The sequence below is a fragment of the Gadus chalcogrammus genome, chromosome 3 (assembly GCF_026213295.1).
Source record: "Gadus chalcogrammus isolate NIFS_2021 chromosome 3, NIFS_Gcha_1.0, whole genome shotgun sequence".
In the NCBI taxonomy this organism is placed as follows: domain Eukaryota; kingdom Metazoa; phylum Chordata; class Actinopteri; order Gadiformes; family Gadidae; genus Gadus; species Gadus chalcogrammus.
Genome location: NC_079414.1, coordinates 27,560,418 through 27,583,009, shown reverse-complemented (window position 1 = coordinate 27,583,009; position 22,592 = coordinate 27,560,418). Strand labels below are relative to the sequence as shown.

The 22,592-nt window shown below is 48.8% G+C and overlaps 4 protein-coding genes across 4 annotated transcripts; 2 read left to right on the top strand and 2 right to left on the bottom strand.

The window, feature by feature from the left end:
* Nucleotides 1-1,476: 1,476 nt before the first annotated feature.
* On the bottom strand, nt 1,477-3,706 carry LOC130380194 (calcium homeostasis modulator protein 1). Its single transcript, XM_056587389.1, has 2 exons — nt 3,161-3,706; nt 1,477-2,912 (listed from the first exon to the last, which is right to left on the bottom strand). The coding sequence occupies exons 1-2, from the start codon at nt 3,704-3,706 to the stop codon at nt 2,277-2,279; spliced, it is 1,182 nt and encodes a 393-aa protein (XP_056443364.1). The 3' UTR covers nt 1,477-2,276.
* Nucleotides 3,707-9,478: 5,772 nt separating this feature from the next.
* zp3c (zona pellucida glycoprotein 3c) lies at nt 9,479-12,111 on the bottom strand. The gene is made up of 8 exons (XM_056585760.1): nt 11,437-12,111; nt 11,223-11,329; nt 10,681-10,784; nt 10,276-10,453; nt 10,058-10,196; nt 9,901-9,983; nt 9,746-9,819; nt 9,479-9,611 (listed from the first exon to the last, which is right to left on the bottom strand). The coding sequence occupies exons 1-8, from the start codon at nt 12,067-12,069 to the stop codon at nt 9,538-9,540; spliced, it is 1,392 nt and encodes a 463-aa protein (XP_056441735.1). The 5' UTR covers nt 12,070-12,111; the 3' UTR covers nt 9,479-9,537.
* A 261-nt stretch (nt 12,112-12,372) lies between these two features.
* On the top strand, nt 12,373-17,449 carry LOC130379998 (ras-related protein Rab-40C-like). Its single transcript, XM_056587176.1, has 6 exons — nt 12,373-13,094; nt 13,332-13,392; nt 13,739-13,799; nt 13,894-13,971; nt 14,145-14,367; nt 15,078-17,449. Exons 1-6 carry the CDS (start codon nt 12,938-12,940, stop codon nt 15,422-15,424), a joined length of 927 nt encoding a protein of 308 aa, XP_056443151.1. The 5' UTR covers nt 12,373-12,937; the 3' UTR covers nt 15,425-17,449.
* A 1,194-nt stretch (nt 17,450-18,643) lies between these two features.
* wfikkn1 (WAP, follistatin/kazal, immunoglobulin, kunitz and netrin domain containing 1) lies at nt 18,644-21,144 on the top strand. Its single transcript, XM_056587335.1, has 2 exons — nt 18,644-18,790; nt 19,585-21,144. The coding sequence occupies exons 1-2, from the start codon at nt 18,644-18,646 to the stop codon at nt 21,142-21,144; spliced, it is 1,707 nt and encodes a 568-aa protein (XP_056443310.1).
* Nucleotides 21,145-22,592: the final 1,448 nt, after the last annotated feature.

Genomic DNA, 22,592 nt, shown 5'->3' with positions numbered 1-22,592 from the left:
TAACAGAGAGTGTTTGTGGCTCGGGAGGCAGAGCGGGTTTGCTGGTGATCGGAAGGCTGCTGGTTCGATCCCGGCTCCTCCTAGCTGAGTGTGGAGGTGTCCCTGAGCGAGACGCCTCACCCTGACTGCTCCTGACCAGCTGGCTGTCGCCCTGCGTGGCTGACTCCGCCGTCGGGGTGTGAATGTGTGCATGAATGGTTGAATGTGAGGCAGTATTGTTAAGTGCTTTGAGTGGCCTATGGCCTTAAAGTGCTATATATTTAAAAGTACATTTATTTCAAACCTCCAATAAGTCTGTGACAAAAGTGAAAACTAGTCAGGACAAGCTTTGGTTCTGTAGTCGGGGCCTGTTCCTATTGCATGTCACGTCGGTTTTCAAACTTCAGGTTCGACTTCTGTTTGTTATTCAGAATAACTCTTATGATTCTTAATACTCATTGGGTGAGACATGAAAGGGTTACGTTTAGTGATGTCACTAAAGGCGGATAAACCGAAACTTAGGGACTCCAACAGAGTTGTGGCCATGTGTGTGTGTGTGTGTGTGTTCAAGCGTGTGTGTGCGCGTGTGTGTGTGTGCGTGTGTTTCTGCGTGCGTGTATCTGTGCATGTGTTTGTATGTATGTGTGTATGTGTGTGTGTGTGTGGGATTGTGTTTGCGTGTGTGTGTGTGTGTGTGTATGTGTGGGTCTGCATGTGTGTGTGTGTGTGTGTGTATCGGTTCCCTTTGACCCTTAGAGTAGTTCCTGTGGTCCAACATGTTGTTCATCATAAGATATCAATAAGACTACTGACTCAAAGGGCACTGGGGAGTTCAAAATAATATTAAGTCTTAACACATTGTAAGTTTGAATTGAGTCAGTGTCTCTGATGGCGAGGGAGTTTAAAGCAGATTTTATCAGCTTGGTTGGTTCTTAAACTGTCCTTCTGGCTTTTTAAGAAGCTTACTTAAAAGTCTCCCCCCCCTCTGAGACTTCCACCAAACTGTTTAAGGCTAACTAAAACCTGTTAGCTAAGAGCACTGATAGTCCCACTACAACTATAGCCACACTTTAAAACATACCTGTCCTCAGAAAGCCTGATTGCTACTTTGAACTTGGATGGACTAAAAGGCCCTTCTGATTCCTTGTATTCCCCCATGAGTCCCAGTCAACTGATTGGCCCTTTAAGTTGTTTGAGAATTCTCACGTTATCTTTGAGGCACATAGCAGATGTTTCTTGTCTGCTTTGCTAATTCTCTCTGTCTGAGGAGATCTGCAACAAAGGAGGATTAAGTAGTGAGCTGACTTTGTTTAGATTTAAGAGATATTCCCTCTTCAAAATCCTCTGATGTGCGAACCACTAAAAATAAGGCAAAACGAAGAAAATGTAACATGTCAATTGTGGGAGCTGACCTTCAAAAAACGAAATCCACATTCATGTACTCCTTAGAAAATATATGAATAAAAACACCAATATTCATAAATGTGTTGAGCCTTTATAATGAACACCAAAAACATTGTTTACACGCACATAGAATAAAAAGTAAAAGATATTGTGCAGGCACTTTATGTGCATTTGGAAATGAGTGATTGCATCCAAAAGGCTGCAAAGCGAGCAGCACTAAGTGTTTCAGGAGACCGGCTCGCTGCCAATACCCTGATGGGCAGGCCCACAGAACACAATGCAGAAAGGCAATTAGGACGAGTTTATGGCCGAGTGCTGGCCTAGTGGGTCTTCAGTTGTTCAATGGATATTTCAACAGACATATTCACAGATTGCAGATGTAAGGTACAAACGTTGCAAAGAATAATGACAACGATTAGAGATATTCCGATGACAATTTTTCCTTCCCGATACCGATTCAGATTCCTGAACTTGAGTATCGGCTGATACAGAGTGTAAACCGATACAGCATCTAGCGTCGTAACTACTCACAGCCCGTGTTCTTATCGAAGGGTTCCCTTACGGTGACAGCGATGTATAGTCGGGTCACTTACTATCGACAATCTTCTTTTCAGAAATAGATAATTCACATTTCTCCTAATAATGCATTTGTATTCTTGTAGTTAAGCTAAACTGATTGTGATGTTCTCTGCCTTTGTAGTAAATGAGCTGGTCATGTGATGGTCTCGGATCGCCGCATAGACTTGCTTTCTCTCAGATACTTAAAGGCAGTATCGGAGGAATCTTCGATACTGGTATCGGAGCAACTCCTATCACAAGGCCTATTTATTTTCTAGTAAGCTCGATTTTGAACGTTTCCGACCAATTCTTTTCTCTTTCTGTCTTGGAAACGATCAAACACGACTGTAATACACCGCCCACTCCTTTTTTCCGCCGTCGGGCGCGTGTCCGTTAGCGAAGCCGTTGGGACCGCCGCTGGGAACGCCGCTGTTAAAACCACCATTCAAACCACTGTTGGAGCCACCATTCGGACCACCATTTTGACCGCCGTTCGGAAGGCCGCTTGGACCGCCGTAGGGAACGCCGTAGGGAACGCCGTAAGCATCCTTCTTGAGGAGGAATTCGCAATCCTCTCCATCGGGGGCGTCCTTCCTCAGCGCCAGCTTGGGCTTGCAGCTGTGCCAGTTCCAGAGCACCTTGTTCATGTCATCCTGCGCCCGGATGCCCATCAGCTTCTCGTTGTCACTCATCCTCTTGTTGGCCTCCTCCTCGTCGCCCTCCAGGTTTTCGCGGTCGTGGTGGAAGTGCTGCATCTCGCCGCTGACGCTCTCGAAATACTGGTGGATGCACACCTTGGCGAAGCTCTTGGCGTGCTCTTTGCACATCTCGTCGAACATCTTGCGCTCAATGTCGATGTAGTGGGACCAGTACTTTGTCTTCAGGAAGGCGGCCTGGGTGAAGCACGGCCGGATGGCGCGGATCATGAAGGCCAAGAAGGTCATGATGAGCAGGAACAGCCAGCCGCATGCCTGCAACACACACTCGTTAAAGCATTGAGCGCCCCAACACCCGTTCACCGCAGCGCAGAGGACAAGGTCAGGGTCAAAGGGAACCGCTGAGGTCTAGACACAAACCCTCGTTACTGAAACACGATTACAATCTGGAAACCCTCTTTGTTGAGGGTTATGGTTTGCTCAAATCCATCAGCCCGTCAAAGTGCTATTGAAAGACGTTGCTTATAAATAGCAGGAAGGGGTCCTGGATCGACTGCACCTACCTGCGAGATACACTTGATGTACTGGGACGCCGCCACTCTGAGCTCCCCCTCGCCGAACAAGTCTTTGCACGGGATCTTGGCCAGCAGCTTCAGCATCTCCAACTCGGACAAACCCTGGATCTCCGTGGTGTTCCCGAACTGCTCAAGGTTCAGGTCGACGCTGAACGCGCACAGGAAGCTCTTCCCGTCCATGAGGGTGACTGACACCCAGACAGCCGGCGCGATCAGCGATCGCTGCGTGATGGAGGACAGCATGTAGCGGAGCACTGCGGGGTCCTTGCTGCGCTCGCCGGTGGGCCGCTTCCACTCCTCGGAGAGTATGGACACGTTGTTGTTGACCACGAAGCCCAGCATGAAGAACCAGATGGGCGGGATGCAGAGGAGGCCGATGCCGTAGTTGTAGTTGTACTCGGGCATGCAGGGGCAGCTGAACTCGAAGGCAGAGTACATCTGCGCGCTGGCCAGGGCCATGATGCCGCAGATGCCATTCATGAAGGACTCCTGGTTGGACTGGAGGAACTGGAACATCATTCTGAACTTATCCATGGTGGGAGACTGTTGGGTGTTGCTGGGTGTTGGGTGTCCAGACGGATCTGTGAACTTTTAGAAGGAGTCAGTGAGCAATGGGGGGGGGGGGGGGGGCAAGGCAGTTCACTCGCCGTGTGCCTAAGCTTTCGTAAGTCTCTCTATCGCCTTGCTCACTCCCGGAGTAACAACATTGACGCCCTCTCCATCATTCAACATATTTTTTACTTTGTAACTGTTTCTACTTCCAGGCGCGGAGTGATATGCAAGCTTTCACAAAATGATTGTGGGTCATAGCAGTTATGTATACGCTCATTATACAACAGTTAGGAACCAATCAGATCGCTGGATTTAGGCCCCCCGTTGTATAATGTATTTTTAACCACTAGGGGGTTTTAATTTTAAACTTCCCAATGCAACAGTTTTAAAACAAATACATACAGAAGTAGTTAAACTGTAGAAAATATTTTTCATTACTGGGTAGGCTCAGTATTAAGTGTGTGTGTCTGTGTGTGTGTGTGAGTGCTCCTTAACAACATTTATTAAAATGTAAGTCCCTTTTGATGAAAGTTAAATTACTAGATACTATAGTAATAGTAAATGAGTCTAATGTTATAACTTATTTATTGGTCCCTTTATATGGACTATTGTTATATCAATTAAAGATTAGCACTGAGTTCACTTTCAAAAGGGACTGCAACAAAGTGTAAAAAGAAAGTATACTAAACAATGACTTACCTTATATTCTTATTTTTCTTCTAGTTGATTCAATATATCCACAAACAGTCCAATGCCTACTTGGTCTCTCTGATGAGGGTTACTGCTGGTTTTTGTTGCTCGTTCGTTCCCGTCCTGTAGATTCAAGAGTATGATGGCGTCCTGGCCCTGGGGCCGTCTCCACCTGGCCGGACCACAACACCTGTGCCCAGGCCCCGCCCACCTGCACACCTGGCCTTCACCTTTCTCTAGGGAAGCCCTTTGAAACAAGGCCTTGGAGCAATACCGTCACTTACTAACTTGTACTTTGAGGTGAAGAGTCAAGGAATAATTGTATTTATAATGGTGTTATAGATCATTCATTGGAAGGAAAAGAGGAGTTAGTTTAAAGCTCAGCTGTGGACAAGCAGACATGCAAAAGGCCATTCAAATGCAGAGGCCTGTGGCCGAGGAATTTGGTTAGCCTTGATTTGTGTAAGAGAGTGCATCTCTAACAAATGTTAGAGAGTCTGTGTGCATTAGGCACTCGCTCTTTGTTTGCGACACATTCTTCAGTTTTTACTTTGTAGGGCCCGACACATTCGTAAACATTCCTCTCACAGTGGCCCTCATTTATCAAACGAACGTAGAAATGAGCGCAAATCTGAACGCATGATTCATCTTACGATAGGACCCACGTGAGATTTACGAAACCTTCGTATCACACCAATCCCAGCGTACGAAGGATCTTGCGTTGATAAATACGGCGGCTGAGATCGATCGTAATGAACGTAACACGCCCATATAAAAGCACGTCTCGCCCCCAACTTTTACGACATGGAGAAACGTCCAACGGTAAAATAGAGGAATTTTTCCGAGACCCAAATGGAGACGCTCGGGTCACTGGTGGATGCGAACCGTCTGGTTTGATTTGGTAGCCTAAAAGCTGGCATTAAAGGCCAGCAAAACAATGCTATATGGAAGGAAATAACTGTTGCAGTGAATATTGTTTCCAATGTTCGTCGGGCTACGGAAGAGGTTTGTTAATTAAATTAATTAAATAATAAATTAAATGTACAACTTCTGTTATCCAGCTTAAAACATTTCATATATATGCTATTGTTTGCATTCCGTTAAAGTTATTTAATTCCGAATAAGGTGAAGAAAAAATGGTCCGACATGAAGCTCATCACCAAAAAACGTGTTGCGGCTGTGAAGCCGGCCAAGCAAGAAACGGGAGGAGGCCGGTGCAGTGCGACTGCAGCGTAACTCACCGAGATGACTCTGACCATGTAGTGCGCCCTGATGTAGACGATGCCCAACGTTGCTATTTTGGAAAATAAAAGAATCGTGCGTGCCCCCAGGCCATCGGGCTACCATGTTCAGGATTGACATTCTGGCATCGCAAATAATCTGAACATTAACTGAATGGTAGCTTTTGCGGTTGATGTACGCGTAATCATTAATAGATGGTGGCTTCATACGCACATGGGTACAATCAACCGCACCAATCACATTTGGAAACATAGCAATAGCATAAAAATCCCGTTTGATTCCAGTTTGCTGATCGTTAGTGTATGGAATTTAATATAACGTTCAGAGAGGGACAGTATAGCTGCCAAAACTGCTGGCATGGTTCGGCTAATACTTGGCTGGGAAATACCAGACCTGTCCCCGATCTCCCGCTGAAAGGTCCCGGTGGCCAAAAACCCCAAGGTAGAGCACGCCTGCACTGGCACAGGTATTGCGTTTGGTCGCCTAGTTTCTCGCCTTAACTGTGGCTCCAAAGCATTGCATAGCTCCATCAGGAGATGCCTTGGGAGACGAAAACGACTCAAGAGCCATTCATCGCTCTCCATAAAAAAATCGGCGCGGTCTCGAAAAACTCTCTCTCGTCTTAGACGTGCGTTGAGGTCCTCTAACAGAGCCAGATCTGCCATCGCTGCGACTCGACCACCTATTTGGCAAAGCTCCTGTTTATATAGACAGCTGAATAAACATTTCACCTGTCACATTCTAATTATTTTCATAGCAATACTGTTTTTAATTAGGGCTGACTTGATTGTAATTGTTTGAACGGCTGGGCTAATTCCAATTTATTTAGTAATTAATACAGATGTGCAACATGGGCTACTTGTGCTGCACTATTCATCAGTGAAATACCCGCAACACGTTTTTTGGTGATGAGCTTCATGTCGGACCATTTTTTCTTCACCTTATTCGGAATTAAATAACGTTAACGGAATGCAAACAATAGCATATATGTGAAATGTTTTAAGCTGGATAACAGAAGTTGTACATTTAATTTATTATTTAATTAATTTAATTAACAAACCTCTTCCGTAGCCCGACGAACATTGGAAACAATATTCACTGCAACAGTTATTTCCTTCCATATAGCATTCTTTTGCTGGCCTTTATTGCCAGCTTTTAGGCTGCCAAATAAAACCAGACGGTTCGCATCCACCAGTGACCCGAGCGTCTCCATTTGGGTCTCGGAAAAATTCCTCTATTTTACCGTTGGACGTTTCTCCATGTCGTAAAAGTTGGGGGCGAGACTTCTGAAGACGTGTTTATATGGGCGTGTCACGTTCATTACGATCGATCTCAGCCGCCGTATTTATCAACGCAAGATCCTTCGTACGCTGGGATTGGTGTGATACGAAGGTTTCGTAAATCTCACGTGGGTCCTATCGTAAGATGAATCATGCGTTCAGATTTGCGCTCATTTCTACGTTCGTTTGATAAATGAGGGCCAGTATGTTTTACCATTCATCCAAAGACCAGAGCTGGACAGTGACTTCAGTATAGTATTATCTCTCAGAGCAGGAAGTTAGCTGTTATGGTTATGTATTTCAAATTACAGAATTACACCATCACTCTACTGCGCTGGTAGACAGGAAAAAGGTCATTGAAGTCATTCAAAATAACTGGGAAACGTTTTTTAGCAAGGGGAAGTTGTGTCCTACGTCTATTACAAAAATAGGAACTACATGCATAACTGAGAAATTGTTTCTTAGGGTAGGTGTGAACTTCCTGTCTGAAGAAAGTGTAGACTATTGTGAGTTTTTACCACTTTTTATTTATTCAGTGAATGCAAATGTTGTTCTTTGATGAGCACGGTTAACCATTGGTATGAAACGGAATGAATAGGCAACAGTGTTGATGTAAAGTTGAACTGAATAGAAAATGTATTGGTAATGATTTCAAACCTTCAGGCCAGCCACTCCATTCTCAGAACAAAACATTACAATGTGCACTGCAGTAAATTAAGTCTCTCCATTCACTCTTACTGTATAGAAATACTGTTCGATACACTACGAGTGATTCAAGAGTCTTAGAAATCTTTGACCATAAGAATAGGATGACCAGTTCCAGCAGTTGTCTCAACTTTTTTTGAGCAAACACCCCCCTGACCCCTGACCTTACCCTGATCCTCTGGCGCCCCCCTGACCTTACCCTGATCCTCTGGCGCCCCCCTGACCCCTGACCTTACCCTGATCCTCTGGCGCCCCCCTGACCTTTACCCTGATCCTCTGGCGCCCCCCCCCCTGACCTTACCCTGATCCTCTGGCGCCCCCCTGACCTTACCCTGATCCTCTGGCGCCCCCCTGACCTTACCCTGATCCTCTGGCGCCCCCCTGACCTCTGGCGCCCCCCTGACCTTACCCTGATCCTCTGGCGCCCCCCTGACCTCTGGCGCCCCCCTGACCCCTGACCTTACCCTGATCCTCTGGCGCCCCCCTGACCTTACCCTGATCCTCTGGCGCCCCCCTGACCTCTGGCGCCCCCCTGACCTTACCCTGATCCTCTGGCGCCCCCCTGACCTTACCCTGATCCTCTGGCGCCCCCCTGACCTTACCCTGATCCTCTGGCGCCCCCCTGACCTTTACCCTGATCCTCTGGCGCCCCCCTGACCTCTGGCGCCCCCCTGACCTTACCCTGATCCTCTGGCGCCCCCCTGACCCTACCCTGATCCTCTGGCGCCCCCCTGACCTTACCCTGATCCTCTGGCGCCCCCCTGACCTCTGGCGCCCCCCTGACCCCTGACCTTACCCTGATCCTCTGGCGCCCCCCTGACCTTACCCTGATCCTCTGGCGCCCCCCTGACCCCTGACCTTACCCTGATCCTCTGGCGCCCCCCTGACCGTACCCTGATCCTCTGGCGCCCCCCTGACCTCTGGCCCCCCTGACCTTACCCTGATCCTCTGGCGCCCCCCCCCCAATAAAAAAATTAAAATAAACTAACAACCCCACTCACACTCGTGTTATATTGCTTAGTCAGTTCATCGTTTTTGCGTTGATCACTAATAGCAATGACTGCCCTCTGAGTCTGTTTTGGTACAAAAAATATTAATGAATATTCATGACATAAAATTGACAGAGAGAGGACAGACACAGACATTGTTACATTGGCTTCCTGTAGGTCAGAGAATTGATTTTAAAATCATGTTGCTAACCTATAAATCCCTACATGGTTTAGGCCCAAAATATTTAACTGATATGCTTCCACAGCCTTCTAGACCACTAAGAAGCTGAGACCAATCTATTAATTATCCCCAGAGTAAACACAAAACATGGGAAAGCAGGATTTAGTTACTATGCAACAAATAGCTGGAATAAACTCCCAGAGGATTCAAGACTTGCCAACTCTGAGCACCTTCAAAACAAGACTGAAGACTACGTTTGCTATAGCTTTCTGCTAACTCTTAAGTACATTGCACTTTCTAAAAATAACTTTGCCTTTATTTTCTATTTTAATACAAAAATGCCTTTTTAACTTTCTATTTTACCCATTTCTTTGCATATGTTTTTCTTTTACTTATCTAATTGTACGACAATGTTTATATGTGAAGCACTTTGAGCCTGCCTTGTGTATGAAAAGTGCTATATAAATAAAGTTGCCTTGCCTAGATGGGCGTATTACCAGCCATCACATCAATGCCCTTTTTTGGGTAGAGGAAATGAGGCGGAGTCAAACTATGACAAGATGGCGACGCTCATAAGCCAAGAGAATTGGATGCAGTTGGAATAACTGAGGTCTGCTCGGATGCTACATTAAATACTATATGGTTTTAACACACAAAAAATGCATAATTATTGTCAAAGGTAATCATTTTATTGAAACCAAATTAAAAGACAGGTGTATTAAGAAGTCAGAGCTTAGAAGTCGGTTCCAGAGCAAGAGTATCGAGCACCAGGGCAGTGCTGGTGTACAAGGTGTTTGAAGCTGTTTAGAGGAGGAATGAAAGCATCTTCATTTGAAGTAGAAAAAGCATTTGTAGTGGCATGCATATTCCACAGTCAAATGTTGATCGAAAGTCAGGTGAACATTGGCACCAGTGAAACACTGAATAAACTCACCTCTGACTGCGGGCCCACAGGACGTGCTACAGCAGCGGCAAACCGTAGTTCCGTCATAAAGATCTCGCCAACGGCTAGAATTAGGCACGATTTAAATTAGGGAAACTCAATTCAGCCGGGAGCACTGATGCAAACCATGAACGAAAGCAACTTACGGCAAAGAATCTACATAATTGCAGGATTTCCTGGTGGTCGTTGCAGTCGTGGGCCCACGAGCGATCTCACAGTGCATGTAGAGCTAGAGAATGAAATTAAGGTTATTCAGGTGTCAGTAGCACGATGCCCAAGAGTGCATCCATCTTCCGGCTATACCATGAATTCTTGGCCAGCTGGTATTTCTGAGCCTAGCAGCTCCTTGAAGATCATGGCACTGATTGCGAAGTTCACAGAGTTCTTCAAGTTTGCAGTCATGAACCTGTTCTCATAGGTAATCCTGCCAGCAAGCATGCAGCTGAAGTCAAAAGAAAGAGTGCATTACTTGTCTGGTTCCAATCAAGCAAGAAAATACCTTCTCACAGGACAAGCCTCACCCAAGTTTATCGATCACCACGTATTGGGGATTTGAACTGGAGTCTTCAGAGGCGGTCATGTAGCACTTGTTCACATACAGCCTCTGATCTGGGTCAAGGCCGTCCACGAGACTGGCCTCGAAGTAAATGGTGTCTCCCAGGTTGTAGGTCTGGGGGCCCATCAGCTCCTGGCCTGAAGCTGAAAACCTTTAAGAGTAAGTAGCTGCTGGCCCTTTACGTTTAGTATGTGTAGCACAATCCTTGTTCTAAGGATGAGAACAACCTTGTAAGAAAAGGTTGTTTTAAGGTCAAGAGTACACTAGCATCAGTACCACCAAGACATTGGTCGACGAACCAACAACTTATCTCTTCTTTAATATACATTACCCAGGTTTAAACCTTTGGCCAGTTGTCAGGGCTACCTACAATCTTTAACGATGAGCTGAGATCCTGTGCCAAAGGTCAGGCTTTTAGAGATGGTTCCGCCCATCAGGTTGGGAACGAAGCCACTGGAGTAGACGTGGTGGAACCTAGGAGGAAAAGACGCACTCAGCACTGCATAAAGTCCATACAGACAAAATAATCGTTTGAGCACAAATACTGCATGTAGATAGACACACGTATAGCAATTGTCAATTGGGGCAGCATGTGGCTCAGAACGTAGAGCGGGTTTTCTGGTAACCAGAAGGTTGCTTGTTCGATCCCCTGCTCTGGAGTATCGAGGTGTCCTTGAGCAAGACACACCCCCCCCCCCAACAGAGTCAACCACGCCTTGCGTGGTTGACTCTGCTGTCAATGTGTGAATGAATGTTGTGCAGTATTGTAAAGCGCTTTGAGTGGCCACTGGTTAGAAAAGCTCTACATCAATGCAGTCCCATTTAAATGTAGGCAAGTGCTGAAAAGAATGAGTTGGGTCACTTGTTGCCATGCAGGAAAGCAAAATAATGAATCAATTAAAAACATAAGACCTGTGAAATTTGCACTGAATGGTGACGGTGAATGGAAGCTCCCACAGGACTTCACCCGGAGGATTGTAGCGAAGCGTCGTGATGACCGACAGGAAGTCGGGCAGTAGCTGGAATTAAGGTAAATTGTTCAGACTCTAGTCCCACCGTTTAGACGGGTATAAACCACACACCGTGTACCAGAAGTGTACCGGTTTAATAGGGTAACTCCACTAACCGCCATGGTGAAGCCACACAGACGCGTCCTCAGCGGGTAGATGAAGTAGTAAAAGTCACTATCCCCTCGGTTCACAGGACATCTTCCCAACTTCAGCCCCCTGTCTGCTCGCCTTCTGGTGAACAGAGACTTCGAGACCCTCACATAGACTCGGTTTATATAGCACACGACTTTCAGCAGAAGGTCTGAAGGGGCAGTATGGACTGATTTGACTCCGATTGATGGAAACGGGTTTAGAATCCGCTTTACCTCATCCGGCACCACTCTGGCACCAGGGTCAGGGAGAAGGAGGGACTTGAAGTCGTCAGCGGCTGAGACCCGCAGGAAGTCAGGGAGTGGTGGTGGCTCCCCGGAGCCAGGGCTTGGTGGTGGGACCCAGGAGTTAGGGTTTGGTGGTTGGCCCCTGGAGTCAGGTCGTGCTGGTTGGACCCTGGAGTCAGGGCTTGGTGGTTGGACCCGGACCCTGGGGTTCACCTTGATTAGCATCTCCTCGACGAGAGCTCTGGACACGGCCTTCCATTCTAGTTCTGGATCCCCGTACAGCTCAGACCCATTGCTGCTGAAGGTATAACCAGGAGCAAAGGAACAAAAGAGGACACCACGCACCAGCATTGCAAAAGTGCACTCTCCCATAATGTGATGCTAGAACCAGCTTGCACAAATAACAAACATGTTCACCTGTTAATTATATGGTGGAATGGAGGCTAATTGCCACATCTGCAGGTAATCCTAATCAACAATAGCCAATGGGATATCTCTTATTTGATTGCATGTGCACGCATGCGCGAAAAAGGGAAGTATAAAAAAAATGGGATGTCACTAATATAATTGCATGCGCACGCATGCGCCCCCCCCAAAGAAAAAAACATCTATATATTTTTAAAACGTTTATTTTCATACAGAACGCGTACATATAATAATAAAAACGAAAAGTGCATTGACTATTTCCGAATTGTTTGAGTCGTTTTTTTTATTGTTTTTCCTCCGCTCCGTCTCCTGCAGAACAACACCAAGACAACATCCGGTGGAGAGCGGAAACAGCAGAGACCAGGGTTTAATTCTTATTCTTTCTGTGGGCAGAATAGCTCATAATTCAGATATCACAAGTTATTTTGACTCATAGACCGCGTTTTAACTAGCCTTAACCTAGTCAAGTATAACCCGGTTCGTGGATCACAGCTGAGAAGGCATGGATCGAGATGTTTGTGTTCGGTAGGAGCGGGGAGACGTAGGACGCGACTGCTAACAGCTAGCTCGGCTAGCTCAAGCTAGCTCCGGCTCGGCTGGATCAAGCTAGCTCCGGCTCGGCTAGCTTCGGCTAGCTCCGGCCAGCTCCGGCTCGCTCCTGCTCGGCTAGCCCAAGCTAGCTAGGGCTCGGCTAGCTACAGCTAGCTCCGGCTCGGCTAGCATTAGCTAGCCCCGGCTCGGCTAGCTCCAGCCTAGCTGTGTCTGGTGGTTAGCACACGGTGAAGGGCCAGGGGCTCTGGGTGAACAACAGCAGATGCGCCCCGGGATGACGGGGACCCAGGGCAGCCCGGTCAAGAGCTACGACTACCTGCTCAAGTTCCTGCTGGTCGGGGACAGCGACGTGGGGAAGGGGGAGATCCTGGACAGCCTGCAGGATGGCTCGGCCGAGTCCCCGTACGCCTACACCAGCGGTGAGGTGTGTGTGTGTGTGTGTGTGTGTGTGTGTGTGTGTGTGTGTGTGTGTGTGTGTGTGTGTGTGTGTGTGTGTGTGTGTGTGTGTGTGTGTGTGTGTGTGTGTGTGTGTGTGTGTGTGTGTGTGTGTGTGTGTGTGTGTGTGTGTGTGATATGTGTGATATGTGTGAGACTGATATGTGTGAGTGTGATTTGTGTTAAAGCCTTTTGTCATTATTCTCATTCTGTCTCTTTAGGTATCGACTACAAAACCACCACCATTCTACTGGATGGGAGGAGAGTGAAGTTAGAGCTCTGGTAAGAATATTAAAGCGCTTAAATGGTTAATCGACTGCATTTCTAACCAGTGGCGGCTCAAAGTGTTACATTATGGCCTCGCATTTACCCATTCATCCACACTTTCACACACCGACGGTGGAGTCAGCTTCAACTTCAAGGCGACAGCCGGCTCGTCAGGAGCGGTCAGGTTGAGGCGTCTCGCTCAGAGAGGCACCTCGACACTCTGCTAGGAGGAGCCGGGGATCAAACCAGCAACCTTCTGGTTACCAGCCAACCCGCTCTACCTCCTGAGCCACATCTCGCCGCTTAGAGGCCTCACTGAATCATGATGAACCCCTGTGTTAACGTGTGACCGTCTTGACAGGGATACCTCTGGGCAAGGCAGGTTCTGCACCATCTTCAGGTCATATTCCCGTGGTGCACAGGTAGGAACCCTCTACACCACCAGCCTACTGAACATGGATCAGAATGTGGTTCTGAGGACGTTAATGGTTCGTGACTACTCTCTTTGGTTCTCAGGGCATCCTGTTGGTGTATGACATCACTAACGGCTGGTCGTTTGATGGCATCGATCGCTGGATCCGAGAGATCGATGAGGTAAATCCAACTCTGCTCCTGATTCAATTCAATTTTATTCAATTGGGATGTGATTCACACATCCCAGTACCGGGCTTTCTGTTCCCGCACTGTGTCTGTACTCCAGTGTCTCCTCAAAGCTTTGTGTATGTCAACGTTAACACCAGACCCTTCCTCTTCCCGTCCTCGTCCAGCACGCTCCCGGCGTGCCCAAGATCCTGGTGGGGAACCGGCTCCACCTGGCCTTCAAGCGGCAGGTGCCCACGGAGCAGGCCCGCGCCTACGCCGAGAAGAACAGCATGACCTTCTTCGAGGTCAGCCCTCTGTGCAACTTCAACGTCATCGAGTCGTTCACCGAGCTGTCGCGCATAGTGCTGATGAGGCACGGCATGGAGAAGTTCTGGAGGCCCAACCGAGGTGATGATCCCCTCGGTTTATTGTTATGCTGGCCTACTGTGGGGGGGAGGGTTACAGGGTACCTCATCATACTGTACACGATACATGGCAAGCCATACCGATAATATACAGCCATTCTGCCATGATCGATATTAGGGATCGACCGATACAGATTTTTTAGGGCCGATACGATACCGATATTTTTTCATCAGCCTTAGCCGATACGCCGATACCGATATTTAGAGCCGATACTACTTTTTTTTATTTCTTTTTTTTTGCTCCCTCAATCATAAAAATTACACTGATAACAAATGTCTCAATTAAAAAAAAGGAACATTTATTGAACTTCAATATAAAAAACTATATTTAACAAATAGTAAAAACAGGAGAGGTAGAACAAGTAAAAAAAATTGGCGAAAAAAATATCGGCGAAAATCGGCCGCGTATCGGCCGATACCGATACACGTAAAAACCGCGAATATCGGCCGATAATATCGGCCGACCGATATATCGGTCGATCCCTAATCGATATATTTTGAGACAATCCTATCGCGATCCATCCCGATGTATGTCAAACGATGAAAACAAAATGACCGTGAAAAGGTTAAGGGCTGAACTTCTGTCTTTATTCGCGGCCCACACCAAGTCTTCCAGCAACTCGTCTTTGATCAAATATGGTTATTTGGGTGGATATTTCCTTTCTAACGTCCCCCCGTCCCCTGTGCCCCCAGTCTTCAGCCTCCAGGACCTCTGCTGTCGCTCCATAGTCTCCTGCACCCCGGTCCACCTCATCGACAAGCTGCCCCTCCCGGTGGCCATCAAGTCCCGCCTGCGCTCCTTCTCCATGGCCAACGGCATGAACGCCGTCATGATGCACGGACGCTCCTACGCCGTCACCGCCAGCCAGGCGGGCGGCGGCGGCGGCGGTGGCGGCGGCGGCGGCGGCGGCGGCAGCAAGGGCAACAGCCTGAAGCGCTCCAAGTCCTTCAAGCCCCCCCAAAGCCCCCCGAAGACCACCTCCTCCTCCTCCGCCTCCTCCTCCTCCTCGTCCTCTAAGGGGAACTGCAAGATATCCTAGGGGTGGTGGGCGACCCCCCCTGTCGGGGCGGGGGGGTCGTAGTGCCACCGGGGTGGGAGGGGGTGCTTGCTGCAGCCAGGGTTGCCAGATTGGCTCGGGGCCCAATCGCAGCCTGCGTTGGGAGTACTGCCGTGGGGCTACGCTCTTTGATTGGCCGCTGACATGGAGCGGATCGGTTTGAGGTTTTCTACAGAACGGGGGCCATCTTGGGAGGGCCTCTCAGAATCCCAGTGGATTACTGGGAGGTTACTGGTGCTGGTGGGACTGAGAGGCGGTGTGTGTGCGCCCGTCAACGCTCCGATGGATGGACCCTGTCGGGGGGGGGGGCGGGGGGGGGGGTTGTGATCACATGATGATTGTATGGATGAGTTTGGTCGTTCTCTGAACAACCGGTCCTGTGTTGTTGAATTTGGGGAATTCTGTGTTTTTGAATGTATTGTATCATTAACTTTACTTTTTTTCGTTTACGTGTTATTTATGCTAACGGCAGCCTGGGGACTCCAGGAATAATTATTAGATGCCTTTATTTACCTCTTCAGATGCTTCCGTTCATTCCTATTGGTTAAAGGGGTGTTGTTGCATGACATCACCCCTTTTAATACGTGTCAAACCGACCCCTGTTGTCGACCAATCACAGACAGGTCACTGGTCACCAGTACCTGCTCACAGGCGGGTCACTGGTCACCAGTACCTGTTCACCATTCTGCCCACAGACAGGTCACAGGTCACCTGTACCTGTTCCTCACAGGTGTATTCTGGGTCTCAATGCTACACTGCGGCCAAACGGTTGGATTGATCGATGTGGGCTTCTGTAGGTCTCTACTCAACCGTAACGCACAGGCCCAGCTTTCCATGTCTAAGATACTTTAAAAAACGTTTTTCAGAAATGTCCAACTTTTTCATTATCGTGCCATCATTTTTTTTTATTTTTTTTTTTAAGTCTGATTGAAAATTGGATTTTTAGAAATATTTTTAACATGGTCATTTTTAACTGTCCAACTTTCATAAACTGAATCTTTATCTCGGCCTTCCTAAGGTTGGAAGTCAGTTTATATACAGGGTCACAAGACATTTGCATTTCTTATAAAGGAAAGTTAATAAAAGAAAATGTCTTTGGAGAAAGTGTTTTTGTGTCTATGCGGCTTCATCACTTGTACTTGGATTCGTTTTCACCTTCCATCAGGATGGGTTCTATTTATAGCCTGTCATAAAAGGCATTTCAGGGCCATATTTCATACTTTTTTTTTAGTTCTAAGTTTAAAGGCTGAATTCTGACTTTAAACTCAGAACTCGCCACCTTTTTTTTCTAATGTGGCCCTAATCCTCTTCCATACTTTGCCATTAAGAAGTATTACAACTATACTTATTTTGTATTAATTACAATCGATATGGCAAAAATAAATAAAAGGGATGAAACATAAAGATGCCCAAGTCAGGATTCCCGGTCAAGTTCCACATGTCTCTCTGAGAGATTCTCAAAACATTAGTTTATTTCACAAAGTCAATAATTGCTATGTCCTTTGCTTCAGGGTGGACTCTGTCTGCGTTGGGAAGTTATACTTTATTCTAACCAGTAACAACATGGATAAACATTGCCCTACACAGGGCTTATCTTAATGTATTTTGTTGATTTTGAGGGACACTTTTATTCATATCTTAGTGTTGACTTGGAACTGAAACAGGACACCCACACTTGTGTTGTTTTAATAGAAAGTGAAATGAGAAAGTGGATGAGACATATAAACCAATGTTGCCACGCCAACAGGCTTGTCAGTTAGGCTGTATATCATATTCAGTTTGCTGTCATGTCGGGGCATGCAATGAAACTATCGTTTGATAAATTGCGTGACGTTTAATTCCATGGCATATAGAATCAGATGAAGACATTCCCATGAGACCAGCATAATCAATCAATCAATCATCATCAATAGGCCTGTTTTGAGTGCATTTTGAGATGCACTATTGCAACACGGAACTGACCAAAAAGTACTGGGTCTATTGTAACAAAGATGACCTCAATAAACATAAATAAAGCATCGACATTTCGAGTCAATGTGTGGGAACTGGTGGCCTCATTGTTGGGCCAGGCTGGTCGGTATTGCCCGGTGAGTGGGGGTGAGTTTGAATTAATTAGTGGCTGATGTCCCATTGGTCAGTGGAAGTTCACCGGGACCCTTGAATGCCTCGAGGTCAAAAGTCTTCCAAAGGTCAAGGGGTCATTTCCAATGAAAAGAAACCGAGAGTTGCTTCTCATAACCTCGCGACAACAGGACAGTGCGATCAGATGAATCGGGTTACGTTTCCCCACCTGTTGGCGGGACGTCCCGTGTGAGCTCTGTGTGGTAAAGGAGTGATGGCAGGATGTGCGTAAAGTCTAGACAAGACAGGGGTAAAGAACATTTTATATTACTATTTAACACGGGTTAGCTCCCGCCCCCCTGGTAAACTGCGCGTCATGGCGACCCCCCCCCCTCTTCTGCCCAGGAAGAATATAAACTTTCAGTTCAATAGAACTAAGAAATAGGCTAGATTTAGTCTGAGAATTTAAAACTGAATCAACCATACGCATGCCTTAAAAAAATAGGGGGATAGGATTTATTGGCAGGTTTATAGACGCTCCATAAATGCTGTCTACGGACAACATTTTATTTGTCTCCAGAATCGCCCAATCGTGGGGACAGCTTGCTAACATGGTCCGCACAATTTCTTTGAAGTTCCTTCTTCAGTTTTTACAATGTTTGTCCAGTTGCTGGGCGCAGGGGACTCCTTCCTAAAGGTTCAGACCCTGGGGGCGCAGGGGGGCTGCCCTCTCCACCCCGCTCCCTGAGCCCCCCAGAGAGACGATGCTATCCCTTTCTTCTCTCATTGTGTCGCCCCGGGCCATCCTGCTCGTCTGGGACACGACTTCAACACACGATGGCTTTATGATTATGTTTTCTGTTTTTGCCACACCAAGCCGTAATCAATTAATCTATCGATCGTAATTCAGTGAAGTATTGGGTTATGCAGAGAAGTCGAATGGCCTTTGAAGAAGGTCTCTGAAAGTTAGAAGAAGTTATGGAACTGTTTCGGGGCTGAATCGTGCAAAAGGACCCAACAATGTCCCATTTGGCTCGCGTCCGGAGGAGGGGATGTACGACTGGCCTTTACGCACTGCGAAACGTCCCTTGCGCAAACATTTCCAGTGCTTCTGGAGGCGTTTGGTTACCTTTTTTCTTCATGCTGTCGTTAAACGCGTTCGTCGAAAGTGCAGCAAGTGTCGCAGGTCCCAAGGCTGAACAGCAGGGGGTCTGTCCCAACAAGATCAATGGCAATCTGTGGGTGGACGCGCAGAGCACCTGTGAGAGAGAATGCAACGTCGATGAGGTGACTATATATCTGTTTGATCTCACTGCTCTACCGCATGAAATCCATTAAACTCTTATCGTGCACCTTAGACTTTACTGTTTGCATTTATTTTCAATTCGATTCGATTTTTAACTTGTATAGCCCTTAATCAGAGGTACAGTCTCAAAGGGCTTAACAGACCGTATGTTTATGACCCCCCCTGACCCTACTGCCCGAGAGGGCAAGAGAATACTCCCTTCATCAGCAAGGAATCTAGAGGAGGAAGGCAGAGTGGGGCAGATCCCTCCTTCCAGGGATGATCAGGAGTGCAATCATTGACTTACATACATACATACATACATACATACATACATACATACATACATACATACATACATACATACATACATACATACATACATACATACATACATACATACATACATACATACATACATACATACATACGCGCACACACACACACACACACACACACACACACACACACACACACACACACACACACACACACACACACACACACACACACACACACACACACACACACACACACACACACACACACACACACACACGCATACATACATAAAGGCAAAACATTTTAAATCTGTGATGGGGTGATGGCCAGCTAACTATAAGGAGAGTCCAGTCATTCAGTTGTAGTCTCTGCTTCACTATGTATTGAATTATCTCACAACTCCGTCTCAAGATATCCATAAAACCCTTATGGTGCACCTTAGACTTTACTGTTTGCATTGACTTTCAATTGTTATTACCACCGAATCACTTAAAACGGGTCTTTTTGTACGCAGGACTGCGCCGACTTTGAGAAGTGCTGCACCAACGTGTGCGGCCTGAGCAGCTGTGTCGCGGCGCGCTTCGCCGACGGCCCCCCCCCACAGCCGGAGAGCCCGGACGGGGGCGACGGGGACGGCAGCTCCGCCACCTGCGCCGGGTTCCTCTGCAGCCAGCAGGGGGCGACCTGCGACCTCTGGGAGGGCCAGCCCGTCTGCAAGTGCCAGGACCGCTGCGAGAAGGAGCCCGGCTTCACCTGCGCCTCCGACGGCCTCACCTACTTCAACCGCTGCTACATGGACGCCGAGGCCTGCGTCCGCGGCGCCACGCTCACCGAGGTGGCCTGCCGCTTCTACCTGGCCGGACCCCCCACCGGCCCGCCGCCCCGGGACCCCACGGCTCTCCCCGCGCCCACCGCCCCCCTGGCGGACGCCCTGCCCCCCACCCTCTTCTCCAACCCGGCCCCCCAGTCCACGTACGTGGGGGGCACGGTCAGCTTCCACTGCGACGCCCTGGGGCTCCCCAAGCCCGAGGTCACCTGGGAGAAGCAGAGCGAGCGGCGCGGGCGCCTGGTGATGCGGCCCGACCGCATGTACGGCAACGTGGTGATCACCAACATCGGCCAGCTGGTCGTCTACAACGCGCAGGTCTGGGACACGGGCGTGTACACCTGCGTGGCGCGCAACGCGGCCGGGGCGCTGCGGGCCGACTACCCGCTGTCCGTCATCCGCAGGGCGGAGCACGACTTCGGCGAGGACCCCGAGATGCCCATGGGCCGGCCCTTCTCGCCCGCCGACTGCCTGGCCGCCGTGAACCTGCGGGCGTGCAGCGGCGAGCGCCACGTGGACTGGTACTACGACGGCGGCGGCGGCGGCGGCGGCGGCGGCGGCGGCGGCGGCGGCGGCGGCTGCGTGGCGTTCACCAACAGCGGCTGCGAGGACAGCAGGAACCGCTTCGAGACGTACGAGGAGTGCCGGGCGTCCTGCCAGCGCGAGGGGGCGGGGACCTGCGCCCTCGCCGCCGTGCAGGGCCCGTGCACGGCCTGGGAGGCGCGCTGGGCGTGGAACCCGCCGGCCAAGCGCTGCCTCGCCTTCGCCTACGGCGGCTGCCACGGCAACGCCAACAACTTCCGGAGCAGGAAGGAGTGCGAGGCCCGCTGCCCGCAGGCGAGGCGGCGGCCATGCCGCGCGTGCCGCCTCAGGGGGAAGCTGGTGGCCAGCCTGTGCCGGAGCGACTTCGCCATCGTGGGCCGGCTGTCGGAGCTGATCCAGGACCTGGACTCGGGCATCGCCCGCTTCAGCCTGGAGGAGGTGCTGCTCGACGACAAGATGGGCCTGAGCTTCTTCAACACCCGGCACCTGGAGGTGACGCTGGCCGAGGTTGACTGGAGCTGCCCCTGCCCCAACATGACGGCGGCGGGGGGCGGCCCCTGGCTGGTGATGGGCGTGGTGCGGGACGGCGCGGCCGTCATCCAGCCCGACAGCTACGTGAGGAGCGTCTCGGAGCGCCGGCTTAGGAAGGTCCGAGAGGCCGTCAGCAGGAAGACCTGCGAGGGGTCGGCGCGCCCACAGGCGTAGCCCGGGGAGACACAGGGCGGCGGGGCGGCGGGGCGGCGGGGCGGCGGGGCGGCGGGGCGGCGGGGCGGAGGGGTCGCTGCACAACGCCAGCGAACTCCGAGGGAGGGGCGACTCAGGAGGCAGCGCGGGTCGGCTGGTAACCAGAAGGTCGCTAGTTCGATCCCCGGCTCCTCCTAGCGGAGTGTGGAGGTGTCCCTGAGCGAGACGCCTCCCCCTGACTGCTCCTGACCAGCAGGCTGTCGCCCTGCGGGGGCGACTCCGCCGTCGGGGGGGGAATGGGTGCATGAATGGGTGAATGTGAGGCAGTGTTGTAACGCGCTTTGAGTGGCCACTGGTTAGAAAGGCTCTGGATAAATGCAGTCCGTTTGGTCCATTTACAAGCCTGGTGAGCCACAGAATGGATGGCGTGGGGGTTGCTACACAACTAAGAATCAACAGCTTGTTGTTTAATGATTGTGCACAGGAGAATGGAATATATTCGGAATACGTGACGAGAAAACAATGTTAAAAAAACGATGGCTCACTGAACATCTGGGTCCTAGAAGTGGCTCGTTTTATATTAAAGAAGTACTTTGATACTGGTGCCTTCTTTCTTTATTCAAGTATTTATGAATAACCAAAAGCTCAATATAGCAATGTGTTAGATATATTGTAATATGGTGAAACCTCCTCATTTATTGAATGAAACGAAATACTCTCAGCTAGTGAGGATCAATTAGATCTATATTTTAAATAATGTGTTTTGAAAGATCTTTTGTCTATTGTGTGCCAGAGGTACATCAGTGTGTTATGCTTATTTTTTGTATTGTGAACAATGTCCTGGTATATTGTGAAGCATGTTGCTCTGAGTTCTCCTTCAAGCACTGTCTTATGTTCATTCTGCTGTTCAATGTATCCAATTTAATATTTTTTTAAATAAACATATACCCTTTTACAAAATATAAGCTGGTATTCTTTTAAAATGTATTGAAAAATGTTGATTCATAGAACAATAATTAGGTCGATTTCTATAACTTAACACTAATATTGGTCCCACTCTTAGGCTTAAGAACAAAACCCGACGTGCCCTGTGGTCATTTGGCGGTGTATGCCAGTGGTATATAAGACCAACACAATTGCTTTTCCTGCCATCCTGACCTGCTTTTTCCAGAGCAGTTAGAGATAAACCTGCAGTCCAAGAACAGTCTGACAAGGCGTTCAGAAGCTTCCCTGCTGTTCAGTGTGATCCCTGGATGTGTACTGTTGTTATATGTTCATTTTCATTTTATTAACCTCTGAGTACACAAACCTCTCCACCATGATCAGCTCCTACCCCAACCCTCCCCCAGCTTCCTCCCTGACTGACCTGGTCACTCACTACAATAACTGCCTCTCCTCCTCCCTCACCACCCTGGCCCCCCAGAAAACCCGCTCAGTCTTATTCACCCACACTGCTCCCTGGTTCACTC

Coding starts and splice junctions, on each gene's coding strand:
- LOC130380194 (XM_056587389.1), bottom strand. CDS start 3,706: ATGGATAAGTTCAGAATGATGTTCCAGTTCCTCCAGTCCAACCAGGAG. Junction 2,913..3,160: donor ACATCAAGTGTATCTCGCAG/GTAGGTGCAGTC, acceptor TGTGTGTTGCAG/GCATGCGGCTGGCTGTTCCT.
- zp3c (XM_056585760.1), bottom strand. CDS start 12,069: ATGGGAGAGTGCACTTTTGCAATGCTGGTGCGTGGTGTCCTCTTTTGT. Junction 9,820..9,900: donor AATTATGTAGATTCTTTGCC/GTAAGTTGCTTT, acceptor GCCTAATTCTAG/CCGTTGGCGAGATCTTTATG. Junction 9,612..9,745: donor CTGTGGGCCCGCAGTCAGAG/GTGAGTTTATTC, acceptor TCCTCTAAACAG/CTTCAAACACCTTGTACACC.
- LOC130379998 (XM_056587176.1), top strand. CDS start 12,938: ATGCGCCCCGGGATGACGGGGACCCAGGGCAGCCCGGTCAAGAGCTAC. Junction 13,095..13,331: donor CCCGTACGCCTACACCAGCG/GTGAGGTGTGTG, acceptor CTGTCTCTTTAG/GTATCGACTACAAAACCACC. Junction 13,972..14,144: donor GGATCCGAGAGATCGATGAG/GTAAATCCAACT, acceptor GTCCTCGTCCAG/CACGCTCCCGGCGTGCCCAA.
- wfikkn1 (XM_056587335.1), top strand. CDS start 18,644: ATGCTGTCGTTAAACGCGTTCGTCGAAAGTGCAGCAAGTGTCGCAGGT. Junction 18,791..19,584: donor GAGAATGCAACGTCGATGAG/GTGACTATATAT, acceptor TTTTGTACGCAG/GACTGCGCCGACTTTGAGAA.